A 23,354-nucleotide genomic window follows, 5' to 3' on the forward strand; every position below is an offset into this window, starting at 1 on the left:
ACCATTTAACTGCTAATTCTTTACCCCGATCACCTCCTTTGTTCTCTACATCAAATACTGTAGTCAAGGGTATTGAAACCAGTAGGTGTGTTTAAGACTATCAAGAGAGCTAGGTGCAATTTGTACTTAATGTCAAAGATGAACATTTCATCAAGCAACTCTGACTCAGTGCCAGTCCATGATTTAAAGTCAGATTGGAAAGAGTCCAGATGGTGACCTGATTCATTTTTCCTTCAAAATGTGAATTACATTTTTACAAGCAAACGTGACCCATTGCCCCTCTTTCTATGTGGTGTGTTTTAATTGCATGTGCTCTGGCAAACAGATAAAATTGTGTCTTGCAAAACCTAACAAGTGATTTCTTTGTTTTATGAATCTTGGTACATGCATTGGAAGCAATAAATAACTATAACAAAACAAATCACAATTAATTAACACATTTTTCAAGAGAAAGCTTGAGAAACACTTTCCCATACTAATGCGTACCTTTGTGTAATCACTAGCAAAAAATCCCTGCTGGAAACCGCTGAACATTGTCAAAGGAATCAGGAGACATTGCCGTTTATCTTTCAGTTGCCGGAAGGTAGCCATAAAAGACATGCATATGGTCAGCTTTTTGTCTTTCTTTTCATGACCTTCTGTGAGATTAATCTGATCCAGAAATAGAGCAACTATGAGCACAGCCAATACACCACAGCCTGCAAGGAAAAACCAAAACATTGATGAGCTAAGTCCATTTGAGATGTCAAATATCAGAGGTAGTAAAAGAAACAGTACACATAAGGGCTCATTACGAGGGTGTAACGATCGCCAGAGCCAAGCCGGCGGTGGCGCTGTTACACCATCGTAACGAGAAATACCACTGCCATATTATGATGACGGGGGTATTGGGGCAGATGCAAATCCGTCTGCCCCTTTTCTGCCGGTCGCAATTGTTCCGATTGCCGACCAGGCAGTGGTGGGCCAGTAATATGGTGGCGTTGCCTAGCAGATACCACCTGCCATATTACGATGTTGGTGGTATACAGGCCCTTTGGCTGGTGGGAATTGGCTTTGGGGGCCCTTTACGGGCCCCTGAGGGGTAGGGGGGTGCACTTGGGGGTACCCATGGTACCCTCTGCAGTTCCCTGCACCGAGTGGCAGGCACTGCGTGGTGCCTGCCACATAGTGCAGGGAAATGCCAGGCATGCAATTTTGACATCGCGGCGAGTGCCGCAATGTTAAATGGTGGAATGCGACCACCAGGGTGGCGGTCGCATCCTATTTCGCGTTGCGGGACCGCCGCATGTCTGGCAGCCAGTCCCAACAACGCGAGGATGGCGGCTGGACTCAGGTCCACCCGCCATCCTAATAGGCCCCAAAGATGGGTTTGCTAGTTTGCTACATATAGTGCATCAGCTGTGGAACATACAGATTATGTACGTCCAAGTACCCAAAAAGGACCTTAGAAAAATGACCTCCTTTTTTACAATACATTCTACATAAATATTATACTTATTTGTTGTTGTGTCTATGAAATTTCCTATTTTGATTTTGTGTTACCATTTTGTGATATACGTTTTGTTTTAAAACACTACGTGTGATGAATTACAAAATTTGATGAATTACAAAATTCCTGAAACATTGATGAAGAAAAGTGTCTTTGAAACAATATAAACAGGAAGATAGTAACACTGTATGTATAAAATGAAACAATTAATTTAGATTCAATATCTGGCTTTAGGACATCAGTAAAGGAAACCAGTTGACTTTTAAATTCCTTTGAAGAGGGATGTTGTAGATGGAATGCACTCTTATAGACAATTCAAGAAGAATGATGTGATGGTTCTTTCCTTACTGAAGTACAAAGTAACAAGGAGGTGTTGGAAAATTCTATACCTTATCACCCCACCTAGTCAATACTCCTAAGCAGGTAAATGTTTTGTTTAGTAATTTTTTTACTTAATTCATAGCTTTGCAAAACATTTCAATATATCCAGACATAAAGCAACCTCAAATAACGACATTTACATATAACACCATAGTACATATACACATTTCATGAACCATGTAAGTATAAACATTCATATTAACACCATATACAAGAATAATAAACAAGAAAAGATGCCTCTAGTCATTCAATTCATGGGGCACCAGTCTCTTTTCTACAGGCCTGCTTGTCTAGCTATGCTGGAACCTATTAATTTCAAGGGGCTAATAACAGGAGGACTTAATCCTAATTCTAATCCTGTAACACCCTTTGTACATCCTGTTCCAGCACAGGGTCAACGCGTTTCGAACCCTGGTTCTGTTTAAGGGTTCTCCTCAGGACATGGACTGGAAGATGGCCTTCCCTGTGGGACATACAAATAAATATGTGATTGGTGTGAGAAAGGACTCATAAGATTCCACCCATTCTGACTCTTATACCCTGTCGCACAACCTATATAAACCTGTAATTCTTTGGGTCGTCACGGGGCAGATGTATGTTGTTTGTAGGGAAGCAATACCACTCTGAAATATTGTGTGGAAACAGGGACACTGTCAGTGTGATGTATAAAACACTACCAAATATGACTCAGTATAAACATGCAATGATTGCATTAGGCCCCTACCTCGCAATGGTTATACTGCAGTACGGTGGACTGTAAATGATAAGGGGCGCGATCCTGCAAGTAATGATAATTAATCTGTTAGATAACGAAATCTAAGGTTGTAGCTGTTCTGGAGATCAAAGTGGCTGTTGTTAGAACATACCTTGGGACCTCCCGATCTAGTCGAACCGTCCGTGTGTTCTCTTAATTGAATACCATGGGGCAGCGATTTTTCTTTAACTGCCCGTATCTTAATCTAAATGCAAAAATAACATATGTAAGTTTGCTGGACTTTTGGGTCCGATGTCACTTGCGATTTTCCGGCAGTATTCGCGCTTACTTGTGAAAAAGCTCAGTTCGTTCGTGTTCCCTCAGTCTGCTCACAGCCAGCAACTTCCGGGGTAGGTGTCAGCTCGCATCACGTTGGAATGGGGTGTGCGGGCCGTGGTAACTTAAAGGGGCCATTCGATCCGGGAACTCGCTGGGGCACTTGGTACCTGTAGTGCGCGCCTCTCTCCAGCAGAATAAAACTGCTTCGCAATGCGTGTAGCTGCAAGTATATACCGATGCTGCTACTTATGTACCAAACCGCACTCTATCATAAACCCACAGTGTGTGGCTGCGATTTCATCTTTACAGTTTTGGCTGGTCACGAATAGCATCATATTATCTGAGGTTGCTCAACTCAGAAATCTCATTCAGTCCGGTAAAAGCCGTGTTAAATTTCATTATCAGGAAGGCCTCTTTTCGAGACAACTGTACATCCGGATCGCCTCCTGCACCCACAGAAATTTTTATTGATGCCAGGACGGTCCATTTACAATCATTCAGGCCATGGTTCATTTCCAAAAAATGGGAAACTAATGGTGCCGTAAGCACTTTGGGGCATATTATCAACGCAGGCGATAAAATTATCGCTTGCTTTATCGGCAGAAAACTGACGCTAAAGCCGCTTTTGCGGCAGAAAACTGCCGCAAAAGTGGCTTTAGCGGCAGTTTTCTGCCGATAAAGCAAGCGATAATTTTATCGCCTGTGTTGATAATATGCCCCTTTGTTCTTCACCCTGGACCGGTGTTGAATGATGCGCTGTCGTACTTCCTGCGTTGTTTTGCCAATGTAGGTTTTTTGACAAGGGCATACAAGGCATATATGACATATTTTGATTTACAATTAGTAAACTGAGCGTGCCTCCTACTTTTTGCCAACTGTGAACAGCGTGCCTTCTACTGTCATGTTGCATACTGAACATGTTCCACATTTCCGGTGCCCGATCACTGGACTTAGACCGAATAGCGTACTTTGGGTCTCCTTTTTCGCTGGAGGGCGTGTAGACATAATTTGGTTAGTTTACCAATGTTGGGAATGGCATCTTCCACTAGCTGCCAATGGTTTCTGATGATTTTCTGCACTGGTTGCGTGTGAGGGCGGAATGTGGAGACGCACCCTATTCGTTCAGTTGATGGTTTCTGATTCTTCTCCAATAGATGTTCTCTAGGGGTCCAGCGTGCTCTTTTCATAGAGTGTCTCACAAGTTTGCTCGGGCATCCTCTTTCCTGTAACTTATGACATAAAGCTGTGCCATGTGTCTCGAAGTCTTCTACTCTTGAGCAATTCAGCCTCACCCTTAGGATTTGTCCGTAGGGGAGATTGTTTTTTAAATTTCTCAGGTGGTAGCTCCGATAGTGTAATGCATTATTTTTGTCGTTGTTTTTTAGGTACAGTGAGGACATCAAACCATCGGTAGTGTGTTTTATTTCCACATCCAGAAAGGGCAGTGATTGAATTCCCAGTCCAATACATTGAAACAGATAAAAGATAATAATTATATCTTGCACCTGTAATAGGGGAAAATAGTACTTAAACCTGATGAGGTTAGAGGGAAAGGAGAGAATAATTCGAGCCAAACACACATAAGAACCATATTGCGAGTCATGAGGGTCATCTTCCTAGCCTCAAGCATGCTAAGGGACTAATGAACAGCACATTGCCCACAAGATATTAGTGCACTGGGACACCACCCAGGAAAAGCAGTGCTTTAAAGGTGAGCCGACAAATCCAGAGGGAGTTGACAATTGGGCTGCCAAATCTGTTTTAGTCAGATTAGGACCTGACACATAGACCTGTATTGCTTCTACAGAACCACAAATACAGGGGCATATTTACAAGAAAGTGTCGGAGCGCATGTTAGCTCCAAATTTACTAACGCTGAGCTCCATTACTTTAGAAACACAGGGATGCATCGTATTTACAACAATACGGCACTTCCCTGCATTTCTCCCTGTACTGGCACTAATTGCAGCTGCCTAGTGCCAACACAGGCACCCTTGCACCATAGTGCAAAGGTGCCTGAATTGAGGGAATGATTGTATATGTGCAAGAGGGTTTCTCCTCCTGCACATAAACAATGCAAAATGGCGATTTGCAACTCCTATGTGTGCTGGATGGGCAGCACATGTAGACATTGCAAATTGTCATCTTTTTTTAATGATTGCTTATGTGCAGGAAGGGACTCCTTCCTGCACATAAATAATCATTCATGGCAATCAGAAACAGCAATACCGAGGAGAAATAAAGCATTCACACTTGTTTTGCTATGCTAAGACCAGGTTTTCACTGGTCTTAATTTTTACGCTGTCTCCTATTTACACCACCCTTGTAAATAGGGGCAGCATCAATGTCGATGGGTTTTGCAGCGGAACGCCCACTGCAACACCCATTGCCCACCCCTTTCACGCTACGTCTAGTGGGTTAAGTGGCTAGGACCCGCCTTGTGAATAAGGCAAAGCCTCCAAGGCCACAGGAACATCGCAAAAAGTGCAGTTCCTGTGGTGATAGGGGCTTGTAAATATGCCCCACAGTTGTGAACTGTCATGGGTTTTGTAAGCTTTTAAATGACAGAGATAACCTTTCAATCATATATATTTTTGGTAGAATCTGTACCCAGAAAATATCGGTGGTAAATTAATCCTGTTTAAATAGATATCAGTATTTCTTATTTCATAGTGTTAGGGCCCAAGGTCAATGGAAAGCTTCAGGAGGGTCTGCCAATTTACACGGACCTCTGCATGGGACTCAATGTGACCCTTCTTCTAGAGGGTAATGCCACTGTTCAGGTTTTGAAGTTACAGGAAATGTTATTGAATATCACTGATAGAACAAAGAGGCCACTGTTGACAGTTTGGTAGCTATTTTAAGGTTTTTAACAAAGGGCATCACCTGTTACAAAATACCTTAAACCTAACCTCTGTGTAAGCTCTGGAGAGGATGATCTTGTGAACCTGTTCAATGATCAGTGGAGTAGTTGCAGCCGGTCAGATCTGTAGGATTGGTTACTAAACTTCTGGTAACATTTATCATCAACCTTGCATTACTTGAGTCATATTATCGAAGAAAGATCTAGCTGAAGAATGTTCTCGTTCAAGGTTTGGAACTAAAAAGACACAATCTGCAACATGCCAATGATAACTCCTGTACTCAACTGAATGAAGCTTTGAGACATTTAAATAAACAATTACGTTATTGATCTTCAATGTAATTAATGATAATAAAATCACTTTAAGAAATATAGGACACTAGGTTTGACCACAATGCAAAGCAATGCATCACTATTCACAACATCGCCAGTGAATTTGACCAAAGAAAGTTTTGGTTATTCCCTAACAACCGAGGCAGATCGAATTCAAACCTTCAAAACCCAGCAGTCCCAGTGGTTTCCTTTGGTGAGGGCTAGTGTCTGTCTTGGGCAAACAGTCCGCACTCTGATGACTCTCCCGAGTCCAGCAGACACAGGTGCACTTTTAAAACCTAAGGGGCGGTCTTCTTGGCTGCACGCGAGGTCAGTTGCGTATCCTTGAGAGTGGCTACTGACTTAACAGGATGGGCTACTTCAGTTTTTATTGTCCTGATGCTGGAAAGGGGGGTCTGATGATTGACCCTTGAAGTTCACATTTTCAGTCTGGCACTCTAGCGTGTCTTTTTCAAGAGCCAGGAGCCATAGACCTCTCTTTACAAGCCCAAGGAGCAGCAGGTGCAGTCCAATAGTTGCTGCAGTATCTCTTGCCAGGTCCAGGGGTCAGCAGACAAGTCTTTCTTCGATCCTCTCTCCAGTTCAGATGTGATCTGTCTGAGGTTCAGGGTACCAGGGGTACCATTTTTATGCCCAGGAAATGCCTTGGGGATGATACAATCACTAGCCAATAAGCTACCAGGATCCTGCTTGACCTGTGAAGACCTCCAGCTATGTGTGGCATCTACCAATCCCTGAGTGCATTATTCTGCCCAGTCTCGAGATGTCGGAACCCTTCCTTGGAAGTTAGAAGCTTGGTAGCCAACCCTAAAGGAGTGGCTACCTGTGGGCTATACGTCCACAGAACAAACAGTTTGCCAACTGGTTTCCTCTCTCTGATCCCGGTGCCAGCCCATTTACCTGAACAAAGGGGCAGCCCCATGTTCTCACCATAGGAGGCAACTCCTTTGAAGTTTGCCTGTTGGGCCAACGCCATGTGTTGCTCCCTTTGAGGGGAGGGCGGTAACACCTTCCTCTCTGGTAGGCTTCTGTTGTTCTAGGGCGGGGGGATTGATCACACAACTCCCCAAGAGGGTCAAAGGCTGTCTGGTTGACAGCAGCTGTGACAGGCCACAGGATAACCTGGACAACAGAGTGTCAATTTTCTAAAAGTTGCCTTAACTTAAAAGTGATTTTAAATTTGACAATGAATTTGATACCTGAAGTACCCATTTTAGTAGTTCTATTCAGAAGTTAGCAGGACTGTGGTGGCGGCCTGTAATTCTTTACCAGCCAATGGAGATACTTGCTTTTCCCCAGTAAATCGACAATTTGGATGTTTTAATGTAAGGACATATTATATCTCCCACTTAATAATATAACATTCCTTGACAGGCCTTCCTTAGCGGAGACTGCTACATATTGTTAATGGAAGTGGTATCTTCAACACTGACTTAAATGGAAAAGTCGAACTAGCAGTTTAAAACTGCTCTTCCAGGCTGCAGTGGCAGGCTTGTAGCTATTTTGTAATTTGCCCTGGGTGGACACTATAACTTACAGGGGTGTGGAATTTATTAAAATATCCATGGATCAGGTTTCTTCATAAATCTACTTGTCCTGTAACAAATTCCACTTGTTCCTTTGGTGCCATGTTGGGCGGCGACAAATTATGGCAGCAATCTCATTATATAAGAGCTCTTATATAGCCTCTCCATAGTAGTGTTTGAATACTGGCAATCCCTTTGTTGCTACGTTTCTGCAGATCTACATACTGGGACTGAAGGTAGTGGTCCATGGCGTGCTTTCATCGTACACGGAGAACAACAACTTGCTCCATTATTCCCAGTCGGGCTTCAGGGCAGGCCATTCCACCGAATCTGCCCTCCTGGGAGTCACGGAGAAGATCAGGGGACTTTTGGACGACGGACAAACGGTGGCTCTCGTCCTGCTCGATTTGAGCGCGGCTTTCGACACCATCTCGCACAACAGACTGCTTGCCAGGCTGAGTGGGGATGGTGTCGGAGGGACCGCATTGGACTGGATTAGATCTTATCTGAGCAACCGGACGTTTCAGATCTCGTCCTCACACGCCCAGTCGGATATTTTTCCGTCACCCCATGGCGTGCCCCAGGGCTCAATTTTAAGTCCATTATTTTTCAACCTTTATCTCCGCCCCCTCGCTGATTTAGCAGAGCGGGTAGGTCTTGAACTTATGACCTACGCGGACGACTCACAGATTATTTTTTCCCTTACCAACTCAGAGTCTTCATCCCCTTCAGCTCTGAAACTTGGTCTTCAGGAGGTCTTCAGCTGGATGTCAACAAACCAGCTGAAGCTCAACGGGGAGAAGACGGAGATTCTTCTCCTGGGAAAAAATCGTGATCTGTGGCAGGAGAGGCACTGGCCGCCATCCTTGGGCGCTTTCCCCAGTCCAGCTACCCAGGTTAGAAACTTAGGGGTGTGTATCGACGATTCTTTATCGATGAAACAACAGGCTAATAAAGTGGCTGGTATTTGTTTCACGATCATTAAATGGCTGCGGAAGATTATCTGGATGCTGCCCGTGGATACCCAGAAGACCGTAGTCAATGCGCTAATAACATCTAGGCTTGACTACGGTAACATTCTATATCTGGGCTCCAATTTAGCTGTAACCAGGCGGTTACAACTGGTCCAGAACTCCGCAGCCAGGCTGTTATGTAAGATTCCTAGGACAGCAAGGATCTCGAATCACCTTAGAGACCTACACTGGTTGAAAGTTGAGAACCGGGTCCGGTTTAAGGCCTTGACCTACATGTTCAAGATCAGAGCGGGAACCGCACCACGGTATCTGCAGAAATTGGTTAGGCCCCACGTACCTGTACGGAATCTCCGCTCTTCAAATGGAGCAACCTTCATGGTTCCCAGATTCAAACTGGCCCGAATGGGAGGTAAATCTTTTTCCCACCTGGGACCAGTTCTTTGGAACTCCCTTCCTTTAGCCTTGCGCAAAGAGGAGAACTTTGTCAGTTTTAAGAAACAAGTTAAAACCTGGCTGTTTAATAAATAACTGTTTAAATAAATAGTTGCCGATCTGTTGTCAGCAGTTGCTTTCTGTGTCTTGTTCTCTTAGCCATGGCGCCGGGAAACCCTTTGTGGGTATCTGTGCGCATTACAAATGCAAAAAATAAATAAATAAATAAATAGTGGTAAATAATAGTTCCAGGGTTGGAATGTCCTTTTGAGTCTGTGCAAACCTACTAGCATGTTTTAAGGGTTTTCAACAACTCTTCTCTAATCTTTTCCAATACTGAGAAATGTTGGAAATTTACTCCTGACAATGGCAGATGTAAACCTTCTTCCAGAGTTGAGAAAAAAGTGGTTGGAGGAAAAATGAACTTGCAAACACTCAGGTGTTCGCATGAGCTAATCTACACATGCATATTTGCTCATGCTAAAATGCAGTTCACAAATATTTTCTAGGAGTACTATTTCTTGCCCTACTGCTGTAAATTCTTGGGAATTCACGAAAGCCATATAGCTGGCGCTGCACTTAATTCAAGGACATATACCAATGGTGCACTTTTGAGACTTTCTTTAATAATTGGGCCCTAATTTGGTCTGGTGTTAATCATGACCTTTTGTGTTCCTTAAAATTCTCGCTCTGTATCGGCTGGCTTCACGGTGAGTGACATCATTCTGCTCCTTCACAAGGAGCATGTCGGCACACAAAGTCGTTTTGTTCAGTGACAGTAACTAATGTGGCAGTGTGTTTTTTGCTTTTGCAAATGTTTGTTATATTGGTGAGGGCCCAGCAGCTCTCACATCAATAATGGTTTTACAAAAAGCAGGCCAAAACAAGTCACACATTGCCAAAACTAAAAAGCAGACTACCATTTCAGACCCACTGGCTTTGCAAATGCTTGTTTATTTTTGTTTCCCAAAATCTCATTGAAACTGGTTACACTGATTTTCTAATATGAATATTTTGTGGAAATACTAGAATGCATCAACACATTTTACAAAATGATGCTGAAAAGAAATGGTAACTGAAACTCCAGTAGTTTAGCAAAAACATTTTTTCCTACATTTTATATTGAAAGCAAAGAATCATTAATCTTGCTTTCAAGCTTCTGCAAATATTTGCATCTAATCAGAGAGCATTCTGGAAGCATTAAGCATAGCCTCATATTGCTAAACTTCGAAACCGTGTTTCCACATTTTTATACTGGAACCACTGTCAGTAGTGCAGTCAGAACTTACACTTACTGAGAGCGCTCAGCCTAATAATAAAGGCTCTCAATTAATGACCCATAAATACAAGTTTTGACAGTATTAACATATTCACACAAATATTAACTTAACTGCAGGCAGTACCCTTCCCTGATCCTTAATGTGGTACTGCAAACTGGCAACCAAAGGGTTTGCGCCTCAAGGGGTTGGGCCTGCTTGTCCCAAGGACAAAATGCACATTAAAACTTGTTGCCCTTGACCCCATACAATATGTCCTGGGCGTCGGGCTATAGGAATTTCACATCCCTGAACTTACATGCCTGTGTACTCTTGGTACTATATACTAATAATAATAATAATAATAATAAAAACATTTATTAAGCGCCTGAATACACTACAACATTGCGTCTCAGCGCTAGGATGCATTCCTACTAGAATAAAGGACAAGATCATCACCTACACTGGGAAACAAAAAACGAAAGAGGGGGGGAAATAATAAGAAGATGTTAAAGTGCAGGGAACAAATAGGTTTTGAGTTTCTGTCGGAACCTAGTTTCCGACGGTTCCATACGACGCTCCATAGGAAGATCATTCCACTGCTTACTTGCCAAGAACCTGAAAGAGCGCCCACCCATCCGTGATCTATATATGCGGGGGACAGAAAACTGCATACTGCCCATAGATCTCAGAAGACGGTTCGGGCGATATATGGTAAGTAACCTATGCAGATGCATCGGGCCCTTGCCATGTGCAATCCGATGACTTATGCACATGGTCTTGAACCGAATACGTTCTCTCACGGGGAGCCAGTGCAAAGTCTGTAACGCACCTTTCCCCGAGGACTTCCTAGGCAGCTTTAGAACCAACCTGGCCGCCGCATTTTGCACACATTGCAACTGGTTCAGGCCCTTATTACTGAGGCCACACAGCAGGGAATTCCCATAATCAAGATGGGACGTAACTAAGGCATGCACTAGTGTTTTCCTCGCTGTAATAGGTAAAAGATCCAAGATCTTACGTAGGATCTTCAATATGCCATAGCATTTCCCTTCTATCTTGGCAATGTGTTGGAAATACGAAAGATTGGTGTCCAACAGAACACCCAGGTTCTTCACTGTATTAGAGGGGACAGGTGTCGGGCCCAATTCCATGGGCCACCACGTGGATGACCAAATGGATGGAGATGAACCAATCGCCAAAAGTTCAGTCTTATTGCCATTAAGGCGAAGGCAATTGCCCTTCATCCAAGCTGCTAGAGATGCCAGACATGCATAGAAATTATCCGCCGTCTCAACTGGGTTGTGAGATAGAGTAACCACCAGTTGCGTATCATCCACATAAGATACAATGTCCACCCCATAAGACTCCACCATCCTAGCCAGGGGTTCCATATAAAGATTGAATAACGTAGGGCTCAAAATTGAGCCCTGCGGGACCCCTTGTTTTAGAGTACGGGACGTGGATCTAAAGGGGGGACAGTGTATTTGGAATTTTCTGTCCGCCAAGAAAGAGACCAACCATTCATAGGCTGGCCCCTCAACCCCCAACTCACTCAAACTAGTCAGGAGTTTAGAGTGCGACACGGTATCAAATGCCGCACTTAAGTCCAGCAATATTAGAGCGGCAGTCTGTCCTTCATCAACTCTCTGACGAAGCATCTCTGTTGAGGAAAGGAGGGCAGTCTCAGTTGAATGTTTAGCCCTAAAACCGAACTGGGAGGCATGCAGGAGTTGATTATCCTCCACAAATTTGACCAGCTGGTTATTCACCAATTTTTCCACCACCTCAGCACAGAAAGGAAGAAGAGAAATGGGCCGGAGGTTGTCCAATTGGGAAATATTCAAGTTAGCCTTTTTTTTAATGGGAACTACCTGTGCCAGTTTCCATTCCTCAGGCACATGTCTTTCTTGAAATGAAAGGGACGCCAAGTTACTAATGTAGTTCCACAGGAGATGGACCTGCTCACTAAGGATTTTAGGCTGAGCCACATCTAAAGGGGATCCTGACTGAATACTCATGATAAGGTTTATCAGTTCCTCCCTTGGGGGGACCGTGAATTCCCTAAGATGAGCTTTCTTAATAGATGTCTGGCCAATATCCCCCATAAGGTTTCCATCACCTGGATCCTGCTGAAAGGACTTATAAATCTGTTCCACTTTATTCACAAAGTGATCTGCGATAGATTCGCAAATCTCCGTGGAATAGAGATCTTTAGTCTCTACCCGTGTAGGCACCGTGAGCTCCTTATAGATTAAAAAGAGCTCTTTTGAAGAATTTACCGAGGAATCTATTCTCCCTTGGATAAATATTATCTTGGCCTTGTTAATCTCACCGTGGTACTCCCTCAGACTCAACCTATATGCCTCTTTACGGGCTGGGTCATAATCCTTGCGAAACAGACGTTAAGATCTTTTACATCTGGCCTTGGCCATGCGCAATTCATCGGTATACCACGGGGCCGACCTAGTCTTACGTACAGGGGCTTTTGAGGTCCATGGGGCCACCTTATCTAGTGCCTTCGATATCCATTGTTCGAACTCCATCCATGCCTTATTAAAGGTGTTACCAAGCGGGGGCTTATCCTGCATTAGTGTATATTCAAATGCCTTTTGGGTAAATTTGTTCCAATTCCTACGTTTAGAATGGATAGATTTTGTGCAAGTTGTTCTTACTGACCCATCTGTTATTGTAAATGGAACAAGGTGATGATCCGACCACAAGGTCCTAATGGGAGTTAACACCCTTACACCATTCCAATTAGCAAATATGGGATCTAAAAGATGACCCGCCTGGTGAGTTGACATCTTACCTAAAAGCGTAAGCATCAGTGAATTTAATGAGACAATTAAAGACTGTGCCACAGCACAAGTAGCATCCTCAAAATGTATATTGAGCTCGCCCAATATCAAGAAATTCTTATAGCGTGGGCCCGGTTGAACTACCGATTCCAATAAGCTTTCCACAAACTGCTTACTGCTCCCGGGGGGACGGTATAGGAGATAACCCATAATTATGCATTCAGGGGACACCTTAATGGAAAAAAGGCCGGCTTCACAATTATTAATTTTTACTTGCTCTAATGAACACACAAGCTTAGTATTATACACCATAGCAATCCCCCCCCCCTCTTTGGGTCACCCTATCAATTCTCAGTAAGCTGTAGGCAGAATCTCCGGCGCCGAAGCCTCGTCCAACCATGTCTCTGTAAGAAACAGCAAGTCAGGCTGGAGATCAGTAAGGACATCATAAATGTCTAAACTGTGTTTCCTAAATGAACGACAGTTCACTAACAACATGGTAAGTTGGTCTGCCCCCTTTATGTTCGTCAGATGTAAAGACGAATCCAACTTACATGACCTACATTTCTGAGCCACATCCTCAGGTAACCCGTTGTAAATACATACGGTGTTAGGTGTAGACCGAAGGCAGAGCAACTGATCTCTAGTATAGCTTCTCCTTACTGCCGTCTCAATCTGAGCAGGAGCAGGGGGTATGGCCCCTGGCCACGGTCGGGCGCGGACGGGCGCGGACGGGCGCAGACGGGCGCAGACGGGCTTGCCTTGTGCGCGCCTTTGGCGCGCACTAGGCGCGTCCGCTGCGTGGTCGCAGGCTTGCCGTCATATTATAGGAAGCAATAGGGAATGCTAGAGCGCTAACCCTAGCGCCGAGGAGACACCCTCCGCGCAAACGCCCACAATGGACGCGGCGGACCGGGGCGGGACCGAGCAGGAAGGCACAAATTAATTACAAGCAAAAGGGGGACTTAGTAGTAAGTCACCTGATGCCAATAGGGAGTAGCCAATTCATAAATTGTGTAAGGGGTTAGAACACTGGCACTGAGGTCTGGTTAGCATGTATGGATGGATGACTATGTAGTCAAATGCCTTTTTAATCCACTGACAGGCACTGTGAAAAATGTGCACTGACTGTAGCCTGACCTCAAGATGGTGAGCTGCTATAAACACCGCTAAGCGAGCCATTTGAAAGTAACGGAGGGAAGGAATTTAACACGGATAGCTGAGCCAAAGGTCTGGCCCGGCTCTTAGGGCCATATGTATCATCATCACCATTTGCGATTTCTAAATAGCGATTTTTAAGGAATCGCTATTTAGAAATCGCAAAATGGTATGTATGTAGAAAATCGCAATTTTTTAGCGATTCCCAAATATTCCTTATTTGCGAATTCGCAAATAAGGAATAATTTCCTATTCATTTGGCCCATAGGAATGATTGTGAAATGCATTTCATTTTGCGATTCGCAATTTGCTAATCGAAATGAGATTGATTTCAAGGGTGCAGGGGTGTCTCAAGGACACCCTGCTGCACCCCTGAAATCAGCATGTGTGTGCATATGGCGCACATACATGCCCTATGGGCATGTATGTGCGTCACATGCCACATTCAAAAATGCCAATTTGTGCATTTTTTAAAGAAATCACAAATTACCACCAATTGAAAGTTGGTGGTAAATTGCGATTTCTTAAGCTAAATTCGCTATAGAAAAATGCTTCCTACATAGCATTTAAGGAATCGCACAATTGCGATTCCTTAAATGCTATAGCAAAATAAGGAATCGCAAATTTTGCGATTCCTTATGATGCGATTTTTCTTACATATCAAAACATGCAAAAAAGCCTTTTGCGATTCGCAAAGGCCGGAATTCGGCGAATTCCGGCCTTTGCGAATCGAAAAAGGCTTGATACATATGGCCCCTAGAGCCCTTGCATAAGCCAAGGCCTGAAAATCTTTTCTGCGTAAATCACACAGCAAACATCACTTAAAATATTATGATATCAATTAAAAAAATTGTATTTCTTTAACATGTGGAAGCTTTAACATTAATATGTCATACTATAGCACTGCACTGAGAAGTACTTTTTAAAAGTGATAGTTTTTAAACATGAACAATTAGTGAAATAAGAGGAAAGGCACAAGTCATGTAAACTCTGTATGTGGCCCAGCCTACTATAGGGCAAATAAGATTGTAATAAATCAAACACAATAGGTTTTTTTCTGAACTCACATGTTTGAAAGTGCTCTCATACATGATAATGAGTAAAGTGGAGTTTTGGTGAAATAAGATATTTGCATTTGATCACACTTTTAAGGTGGGAAGCTGTGATTTATCCAGATGTTATGGTTTCACTTAGTACAAATCAGCCACTAAATAGGTATGTATTTGTCTTTCATTTAGTGAAGGCTTTGTTTTGAACCTCTTTGTGCAGTTTTTTATAGCGCAAATGTGACTCAAATGCATTGAAGTGCTTTACATGAGCACCAATTACATTACACTAGGTCACATTAACTTTTTATAAGCACATGGAAGATTAAGAGACCAGAATCACAGAATATTCAGCCAAAGCTGCGAACTGAAACTCGTTCCCAGTTCCAAAGTCGGCAGCTCTGGCCTTAACATAGCATTGTGAGTGGAGGGAGGTTGGCAGGCTGAAGTCAGTGTAAGAATAGTTTTTTTCATCCATTTTTTTTTGCATTTTCTCAGGACACTCCTCATAAACATCGGGCTCACTCGCTTCGCTCACTCGCGCTATGATTCAGTTGTTGCTCTTACACCTCACCACTTTCAGATTCCACCAGCCGCCACTGAAATTACTAATGAAAGTGTATATTTTTGAGTACAGAACATACCACAACGCTTTGTGGTATCCCAGGTGAATCAAAGGTTAATTCACAATGGTTTGATCAGTTATGAAAGACAGATGCACCAAGACTTTCCTTCTAAGAATGGTCTGTTCTAAGCATGTGCAAAATACAAAAAAAATGCACATCACAAATGTACTCAAAACTATACTCTATTTTATCCAGGAATCCCATTTTAGATCTTCCAGAGAATTTGACCTCAAAGACAGAAGAGTGTTATGCAGGTTTTCCAGGTTGTAAAAATGCTAACTCGAGAGTTTTGCAATGTTACATTTTATATTTAAAAGATTGTTTTAGGGTTGTTACAATTCTATTTCTAATTGTGAGAGTGCCAACAGGGACACCATACGAAATACTGAATGTGCCAGAATGCTGGGGAATCAAGAGTTAACTCTGCCTGCTACCTCTTGCGTGCAGGTACGCGTGGCCCAGCTGGGAGACCTCGACCAATGCGAAACTGAAAGTCCGGGGCCTCAGCACCTAAAGGAGATCCCTGAGAAACCGGAAGGCGCGCTGAGCCTGGAAGAGCAGGAGAGCAGAGATGCCGTACTACGAAAGCAAAGACCCGCAACTGGAGAAGAGCCGGAAATTCCAGAAAGCCTCCACCCTCAAGACCCTGATGAAGGCGGAGGACCAGAAGTCTGGTCGGATGAGTGGTGGATAGCCCCGGAGGACGCTGGAGAGCCACCGCAGCTCAGGAGAGTTGCAGCTGACGCGGTAGTTGACTTGGGTGAGGGAGAAGGGAGGGAATAAAGGGAGGGTAATTCACTAAGGGATCACTATGGGCACTGCTGATTTATGCCGTTTTTCTTGCCCTGTGCATGACCCTCACGTCTGGCCACCGACCTGCCCTACACTGAACCCTGCACAACCCCCCCCCCCCCCCCCCACCAACGCAGAAAGCGTTTCAAGAGACCTTGATAGGAAGAGGTCAGATGACTTGAACCTTGGCTCTTTGCCCCTTTCCTTGGTTTCTTTTGCTTATTATTATTTTTTTTGGAGACTGCATGCCTACCAACCCTAGAGAAAGGTGGAGGGTTCTATCCTGCCTGAGTAACCAAGGATCAGAGTGACTTACCGCTCCTTTTTGTTTTGTTCTCTCCTCTCATCTGTGAGCCTCCCGGGACACCCACCAAAGAGAAGAATGGCCCGAGGAGAATAGAGACAACAGCCACGGCCACAAGGGGACGAAGACAGCTCAATTCCCTGCTTATTTTACTTCTGTGTTGGACATTCAAATAAATCTTAACGTCATTGAGCCCCGACTTTGGCCTCCTCGTTTTTTCTTCCGCCTGTCCCTCTCACACTATTGTTATCAAAAGATATCTTAGGAACGTGTAAAAGAAAGTCGCAACAAGATTTCTTGAATTAGTTCAATTTTCTAGGGGGAGAAATGGCTTGTTGTGGGTTAAAGCTGCTCAAGTACAAAGTACTCAAGGGTGGATTAGATGGCCCAGAAAAAATGTAAAACCTGCTCCCAACTTCCCCTGTGATTTGTGCCTAAGTGGGTGCGGTTAATGAAGAGAAATGGCAGTTTTTTTTTTTACAATTTCATCTGCACAAAAGAAGAATATTGACTTTAATAAGTTTGACTAGTTATTCATTATCCAGTCACCTACATCTTGGGGCATATGTATCAATGTATGGTTTTGCAATTCTCAAAAAGCGATTTTTAGAGACTCGCTATTTGAGAATTGCAGAATGAGATGTAATAAAAAATCAGCAAATATGTTGTGATCCTTTCACATTCCTTAATTGTGACTCGCAAATTTCGAGTCTCAATCAAGGAATGGCTTCCCATTCATTGCTATGGGCTAAGGGGCCCATGGGAATGAATGCGAGTTGCGTGCGCAATTTGAAACTACCCAATTGGTACTCGCAAATAGCGCGCGCAATTTGAAGGGTGCAAGGGTTCCGAAAGGACACCCTGTTGCACCCCTGAGATGCACATGTGTGCACATGTGGCGTACATACATGCCCTAAGGGCATGTATGTGTGCCACATGGCACTTTTAAAAATGTAAAAAAGGTGAATTTTTTCCAAGAAATCACAATTTACCACCAACCTGAAGTTGATGGTAATTTGCAATCTCTTAAGCCAAAATCGCACAACTTGGGTGCTTCCTACATTGCATTTAAGGAATCGCAATTTGTAATTCCTTAAATCCATTCGCAAAATAGGGATTTGCAAATTCAGGGATTCCCTATTTTGGGAAGGCCCTTTGGGATGATACATCCCAAAAGGCTTTTTCCCGTTCGCAAACAGGTCGAGTCTCAGAATTGGCCCGTTTGTGAACGGGGAAAGGGCTTGATACATATGCCCCCTTGTTCCGTAATATTTGCAGAATCAGAAAACAATATGGATTTGCTATCTTTCCTTAGAGTGCTGTGGTTCTCTCACCAAAAGTAAAGTGAATTATACCTAATGATTTTGAATAGTGTACTGATATAATGGAATATTATACACTAGAGTACAAGAATAGCAACACATTTCAGTTTACACCAAAAGCAGGGAAAAAGAAAAAGCAGAAGCAGCATTGGGAGTATTTCAGCGGAATCTACAGTTTATGAGATAAGAATCCTGGCATAGGATTTTAATTCAAAACATAAACCAGATATTTCAGCCTGGAGCAACCTTCATGGTTCCCAGATTCAAACTGGCCCGAATGGGAGGTAAATCTTTTTCCCACCTGGGACCAGTTCTTTGGAACTCCCTTCCTTTAGCCTTGCGCAAAGAGGAGAACTTTGTCAGTTTTAAGAAACAAGTTAAAACCTGGCTGTTTAATAAATAACTGTTTAAATAAATAGTTGCCGATCTGTTGTCAGCAGTTGCTTTCTGTGTCTTGTTCTCTTAGCCATGGCGCCGGGAAACCCTTTGTGGGTATCTGTGCGCATTACAAATGCAAAAAATAAATAAATAAATAAATAGTGGTAAATAATAGTTCCAGGGTTGGAATGTCCTTTTGAGTCTGTGCAAACCTACTAGCATGTTTTAAGGGTTTTCAACAACTCTTCTCTAATCTTTTCCAATACTGAGAAATGTTGGAAATTTACTCCTGACAATGGCAGATGTAAACCTTCTTCCAGAGTTGAGAAAAAAGTGGTTGGAGGAAAAATGAACTTGCAAACACTCAGGTGTTCGCATGAGCTAATCTACACATGCATATTTGCTCATGCTAAAATGCAGTTCACAAATATTTTCTAGGAGTACTATTTCTTGCCCTACTGCTGTAAATTCTTGGGAATTACGAAAGCCATATAGCTGGCGCTGCACTTAATTCAAGGACATATACCAATGGTGCACTTTTGAGACTTTCTTTAATAATTGGGCCCTAATTTGGTCTGGTGTTAATCATGACCTTTTGTGTTCCTTAAAATTCTCGCTCTGTATCGGCTGGCTTCACGGTGAGTGACATCATTCTGCTCCTTCACAAGGAGCATGTCGGCACACAAAGTCGTTTTGTTCAGTGACAGTAACTAATGTGGCAGTGTGTTTTTTGCTTTTGCAAATGTTTGTTATATTGGTGAGGGCCCAGCAGCTCTCACATCAATAATGGTTTTACAAAAAGCAGGCCAAAACAAGTCACACATTGCCAAAACTAAAAAGCAGACTACCATTTCAGACCCACTGGCTTTGCAAATGCTTGTTTATTTTTGTTTCCCAAAATCTCATTGAAACTGGTTACACTGATTTTCTAATATGAATATTTTGTGGAAATACTAGAATGCATCAACACATTTTACAAAATGATGCTGAAAAGAAATGGTAACTGAAACTCCAGTAGTTTAGCAAAAACATTTTTTCCTACATTTTATATTGAAAGCAAAGAATCATTAATCTTGCTTTCAAGCTTCTGCAAATTTTTGCATCTAATCAGAGAGCATTCTGGAAGCATTAAGCATAGCCTCATATTGCTAAACTTCGAAACCGTGTTTCCACATTTTTATACTGGAACCACTGTCAGTAGTGCAGTCAGAACTTACACTTACTGAGAGCGCTCAGCCTAATAATAAAGGCTCTCAATTAATGACCCATAAATACAAGTTTTGACAGTATTAACATATTCACACAAATATTAACTTAACTGCAGGCAGTACCCTTCCCTGATCCTTAATGTGGTACTGCAAACTGGCAACCAAAGGGTTTGCGCCTCAAGGGGTTGGGCCTGCTTGTCCCAAGGACAAAATGCACATTAAAACTTGTTGCCCTTGACCCCATACAATATGTCCTGGGCGTCGGGCTATAGGAATTTCACATCCCTGAACTTACATGCCTGTGTACTCTTGGTACTATATACTAATAATAATAATAATAATAATAAAAACATTTATTAAGCGCCTGAATACACTACAACATTGCGTCTCAGCGCTAGGATGCATTCCTACTAGAATAAAGGACAAGATCATCACCTACACTGGGAAACAAAAAACGAAAGAGGGGGGGAAATAATAAGAAGATGTTAAAGTGCAGGGAACAAATAGGTTTTGAGTTTCTGTCGGAACCTAGTTTCCGACGGTTCCATACGACGCTCCATAGGAAGATCATTCCACTGCTTACTTGCCAAGAACCTGAAAGAGCGCCCACCCATCCGTGATCTATATATGCGGGGGACAGAAAACTGCATACTGCCCATAGATCTCAGAAGACGGTTCGGGCGATATATGGTAAGTAACCTATGCAGATGCATCGGGCCCTTGCCATGTGCAATCCGATGACTTATGCACATGGTCTTGAACCGAATACGTTCTCTCACGGGGAGCCAGTGCAAAGTCTGTAACGCACCTTTCCCCGAGGACTTCCTAGGCAGCTTTAGAACCAACCTGGCCGCCGCATTTTGCACACATTGCAACTGGTTCAGGCCCTTATTACTGAGGCCACACAGCAGGGAATTCCCATAATCAAGATGGGACGTAACTAAGGCATGCACTAGTGTTTTCCTCGCTGTAATAGGTAAAAGATCCAAGATCTTACGTAGGATCTTCAATATGCCATAGCATTTCCCTTCTATCTTGGCAATGTGTTGGAAATACGAAAGATTGGTGTCCAACAGAACACCCAGGTTCTTCACTGTATTAGAGGGGACAGGTGTCGGGCCCAATTCCATGGGCCACCACGTGGATGACCAAATGGATGGAGATGAACCAATCGCCAAAAGTTCAGTCTTATTGCCATTAAGGCGAAGGCAATTGCCCTTCATCCAAGCTGCTAGAGATGCCAGACATGCATAGAAATTATCCGCCGTCTCAACTGGGTTGTGAGATAGAGTAACCACCAGTTGCGTATCATCCACATAAGATACAATGTCCACCCCATAAGACTCCACCATCCTAGCCAGGGGTTCCATATAAAGATTGAATAACGTAGGGCTCAAAATTGAGCCCTGCGGGACCCCTTGTTTTAGAGTACGGGACGTGGATCTAAAGGGGGGACAGTGTATTTGGAATTTTCTGTCCGCCAAGAAAGAGACCAACCATTCATAGGCTGGCCCCTCAACCCCCAACTCACTCAAATTAGTCAGGAGTTTAGAGTGCGACACGGTATCAAATGCCGCACTTAAGTCCAGCAATATTAGAGCGGCAGTCTGTCCTTCATCAACTCTCTGACGAAGCATCTCTGTTGAGGAAAGGAGGGCAGTCTCAGTTGAATGTTTAGCCCTAAAACCGAACTGGGAGGCATGCAGGAGTTGATTATCCTCCACAAATTTGACCAGCTGGTTATTCACCAATTTTTCCACCACCTCAGCACAGAAAGGAAGAAGAGAAATGGGCCGGAGGTTGTCCAATTGGGAAATATTCAAGTTAGCCTTTTTTTTAATGGGAACTACCTGTGCCAGTTTCCATTCCTCAGGCACATGTCTTTCTTGAAATGAAAGGGACGCCAAGTTACTAATGTAGTTCCACAGGAGATGGACCTGCTCACTAAGGATTTTAGGCTGAGCCACATCTAAAGGGGATCCTGACTGAATACTCATGATAAGGTTTATCAGTTCCTCCCTTGGGGGGACCGTGAATTCCCTAAGATGAGCTTTCTTAATAGATGTCTGGCCAATATCCCCCATAAGGTTTCCATCACCTGGATCCTGCTGAAAGGACTTATAAATCTGTTCCACTTTATTCACAAAGTGATCTGCGATAGATTCGCAAATCTCCGTGGAATAGAGATCTTTAGTCTCTACCCGTGTAGGCACCGTGAGCTCCTTATAGATTAAAAAGAGCTCTTTTGAAGAATTTACCGAGGAATCTATTCTCCCTTGGATAAATATTCTCTTGGCCTTGTTAATCTCACCGTGGTACTCCCTCAGACTCAACCTATATGCCTCTTTACGGGCTGGGTCATAATCCTTGCGAAACAGACGTTAAGATCTTTTACATCTGGCCTTGGCCATGCGCAATTCATCGGTATACCACAGGGCCGACCTAGTCTTACGTACAGGGGCTTTTGAGGTCCATGGGGCCACCTTATCTAGTGCCTTCGATATCCATTGTTCGAACTCCATCCATGCCTTATTAAAGGTGTTACTAAGCGGGGGCTTATCCTGCATTAGTGTATATTCAAATGCCTTTTGGGTAAATTTGTTCCAATTCCTACGTTTAGAATGGATAGATTTTGTGCAAGTTGTTCTTACTGACCCATCTGTTATTGTAAATGGAACAAGGTGATGATCCGACCACAAGGTCCTAATGGGAGTTAACACCCTTACACCATTCCAATTAGCAAATATGGGATCTAAAAGATGACCCGCCTGGTGAGTTGACATCTTACCTAAAAGCGTAAGCATCAGTGAATTTAATGAGACAATTAAAGACTGTGCCACAGCACAAGTAGCATCCTCAAAATGTATATTGAGCTCGCCCAATATCAAGAAATTCTTATAGCGTGGGCCCGGTTGAACTACCGATTCCAATAAGCTTTCCACAAACTGCTTACTGCTCCCGGGGGGACGGTATAGGAGATAACCCATAATTATGCATTCAGGGGACACCTTAATGGAAAAAAGGCCGGCTTCACAATTATTAATTTTTACTTGCTCTAATGAACACACAAGCTTAGTATTATACACCATAGCAATCCCCCCCCCCCTCTTTGGGTCACCCTATCAATTCTCAGTAAGCTGTAGGCAGAATCTCCGGCGCCGAAGCCTCGTCCAACCATGTCTCTGTAAGAAACAGCAAGTCAGGCTGGAGATCAGTAAGGACATCATAAATGTCTAAACTGTGTTTCCTAAATGAACGACAGTTCACTAACAACATGGTAAGTTGGTCTGCCCCCTTTATGTTCGTCAGATGTAAAGACGAATCCAACTTACATGACCTACATTTCTGAGCCACATCCTCAGGTAACCCGTTGTAAATACATACGGTGTTAGGTGTAGACCGAAGGCAGAGCAACTGATCTCTAGTATAGCT

At 43.3% G+C, this 23,354-nt stretch overlaps 1 protein-coding gene across 1 annotated transcript in view; it reads right to left on the bottom strand.

The window, feature by feature from the left end:
* Window positions 1-23,354, bottom strand: part of LOC144761597 (protein unc-93 homolog A-like) — a 643,799-nt gene that overhangs the window by 96,115 nt on the left and 524,330 nt on the right. The window contains exon 6 of the mRNA XM_078646898.1: window positions 487-698. Within this exon, the coding sequence (XP_078503024.1) occupies window positions 487-698 (212 nt within the window). The remainder of the gene's footprint in view (window positions 1-486; window positions 699-23,354) is intronic.

Source organism: Lissotriton helveticus, chromosome 6 (genome assembly GCF_964261635.1).
Source record: "Lissotriton helveticus chromosome 6, aLisHel1.1, whole genome shotgun sequence".
NCBI lineage: Eukaryota > Metazoa > Chordata > Amphibia > Caudata > Salamandridae > Lissotriton > Lissotriton helveticus.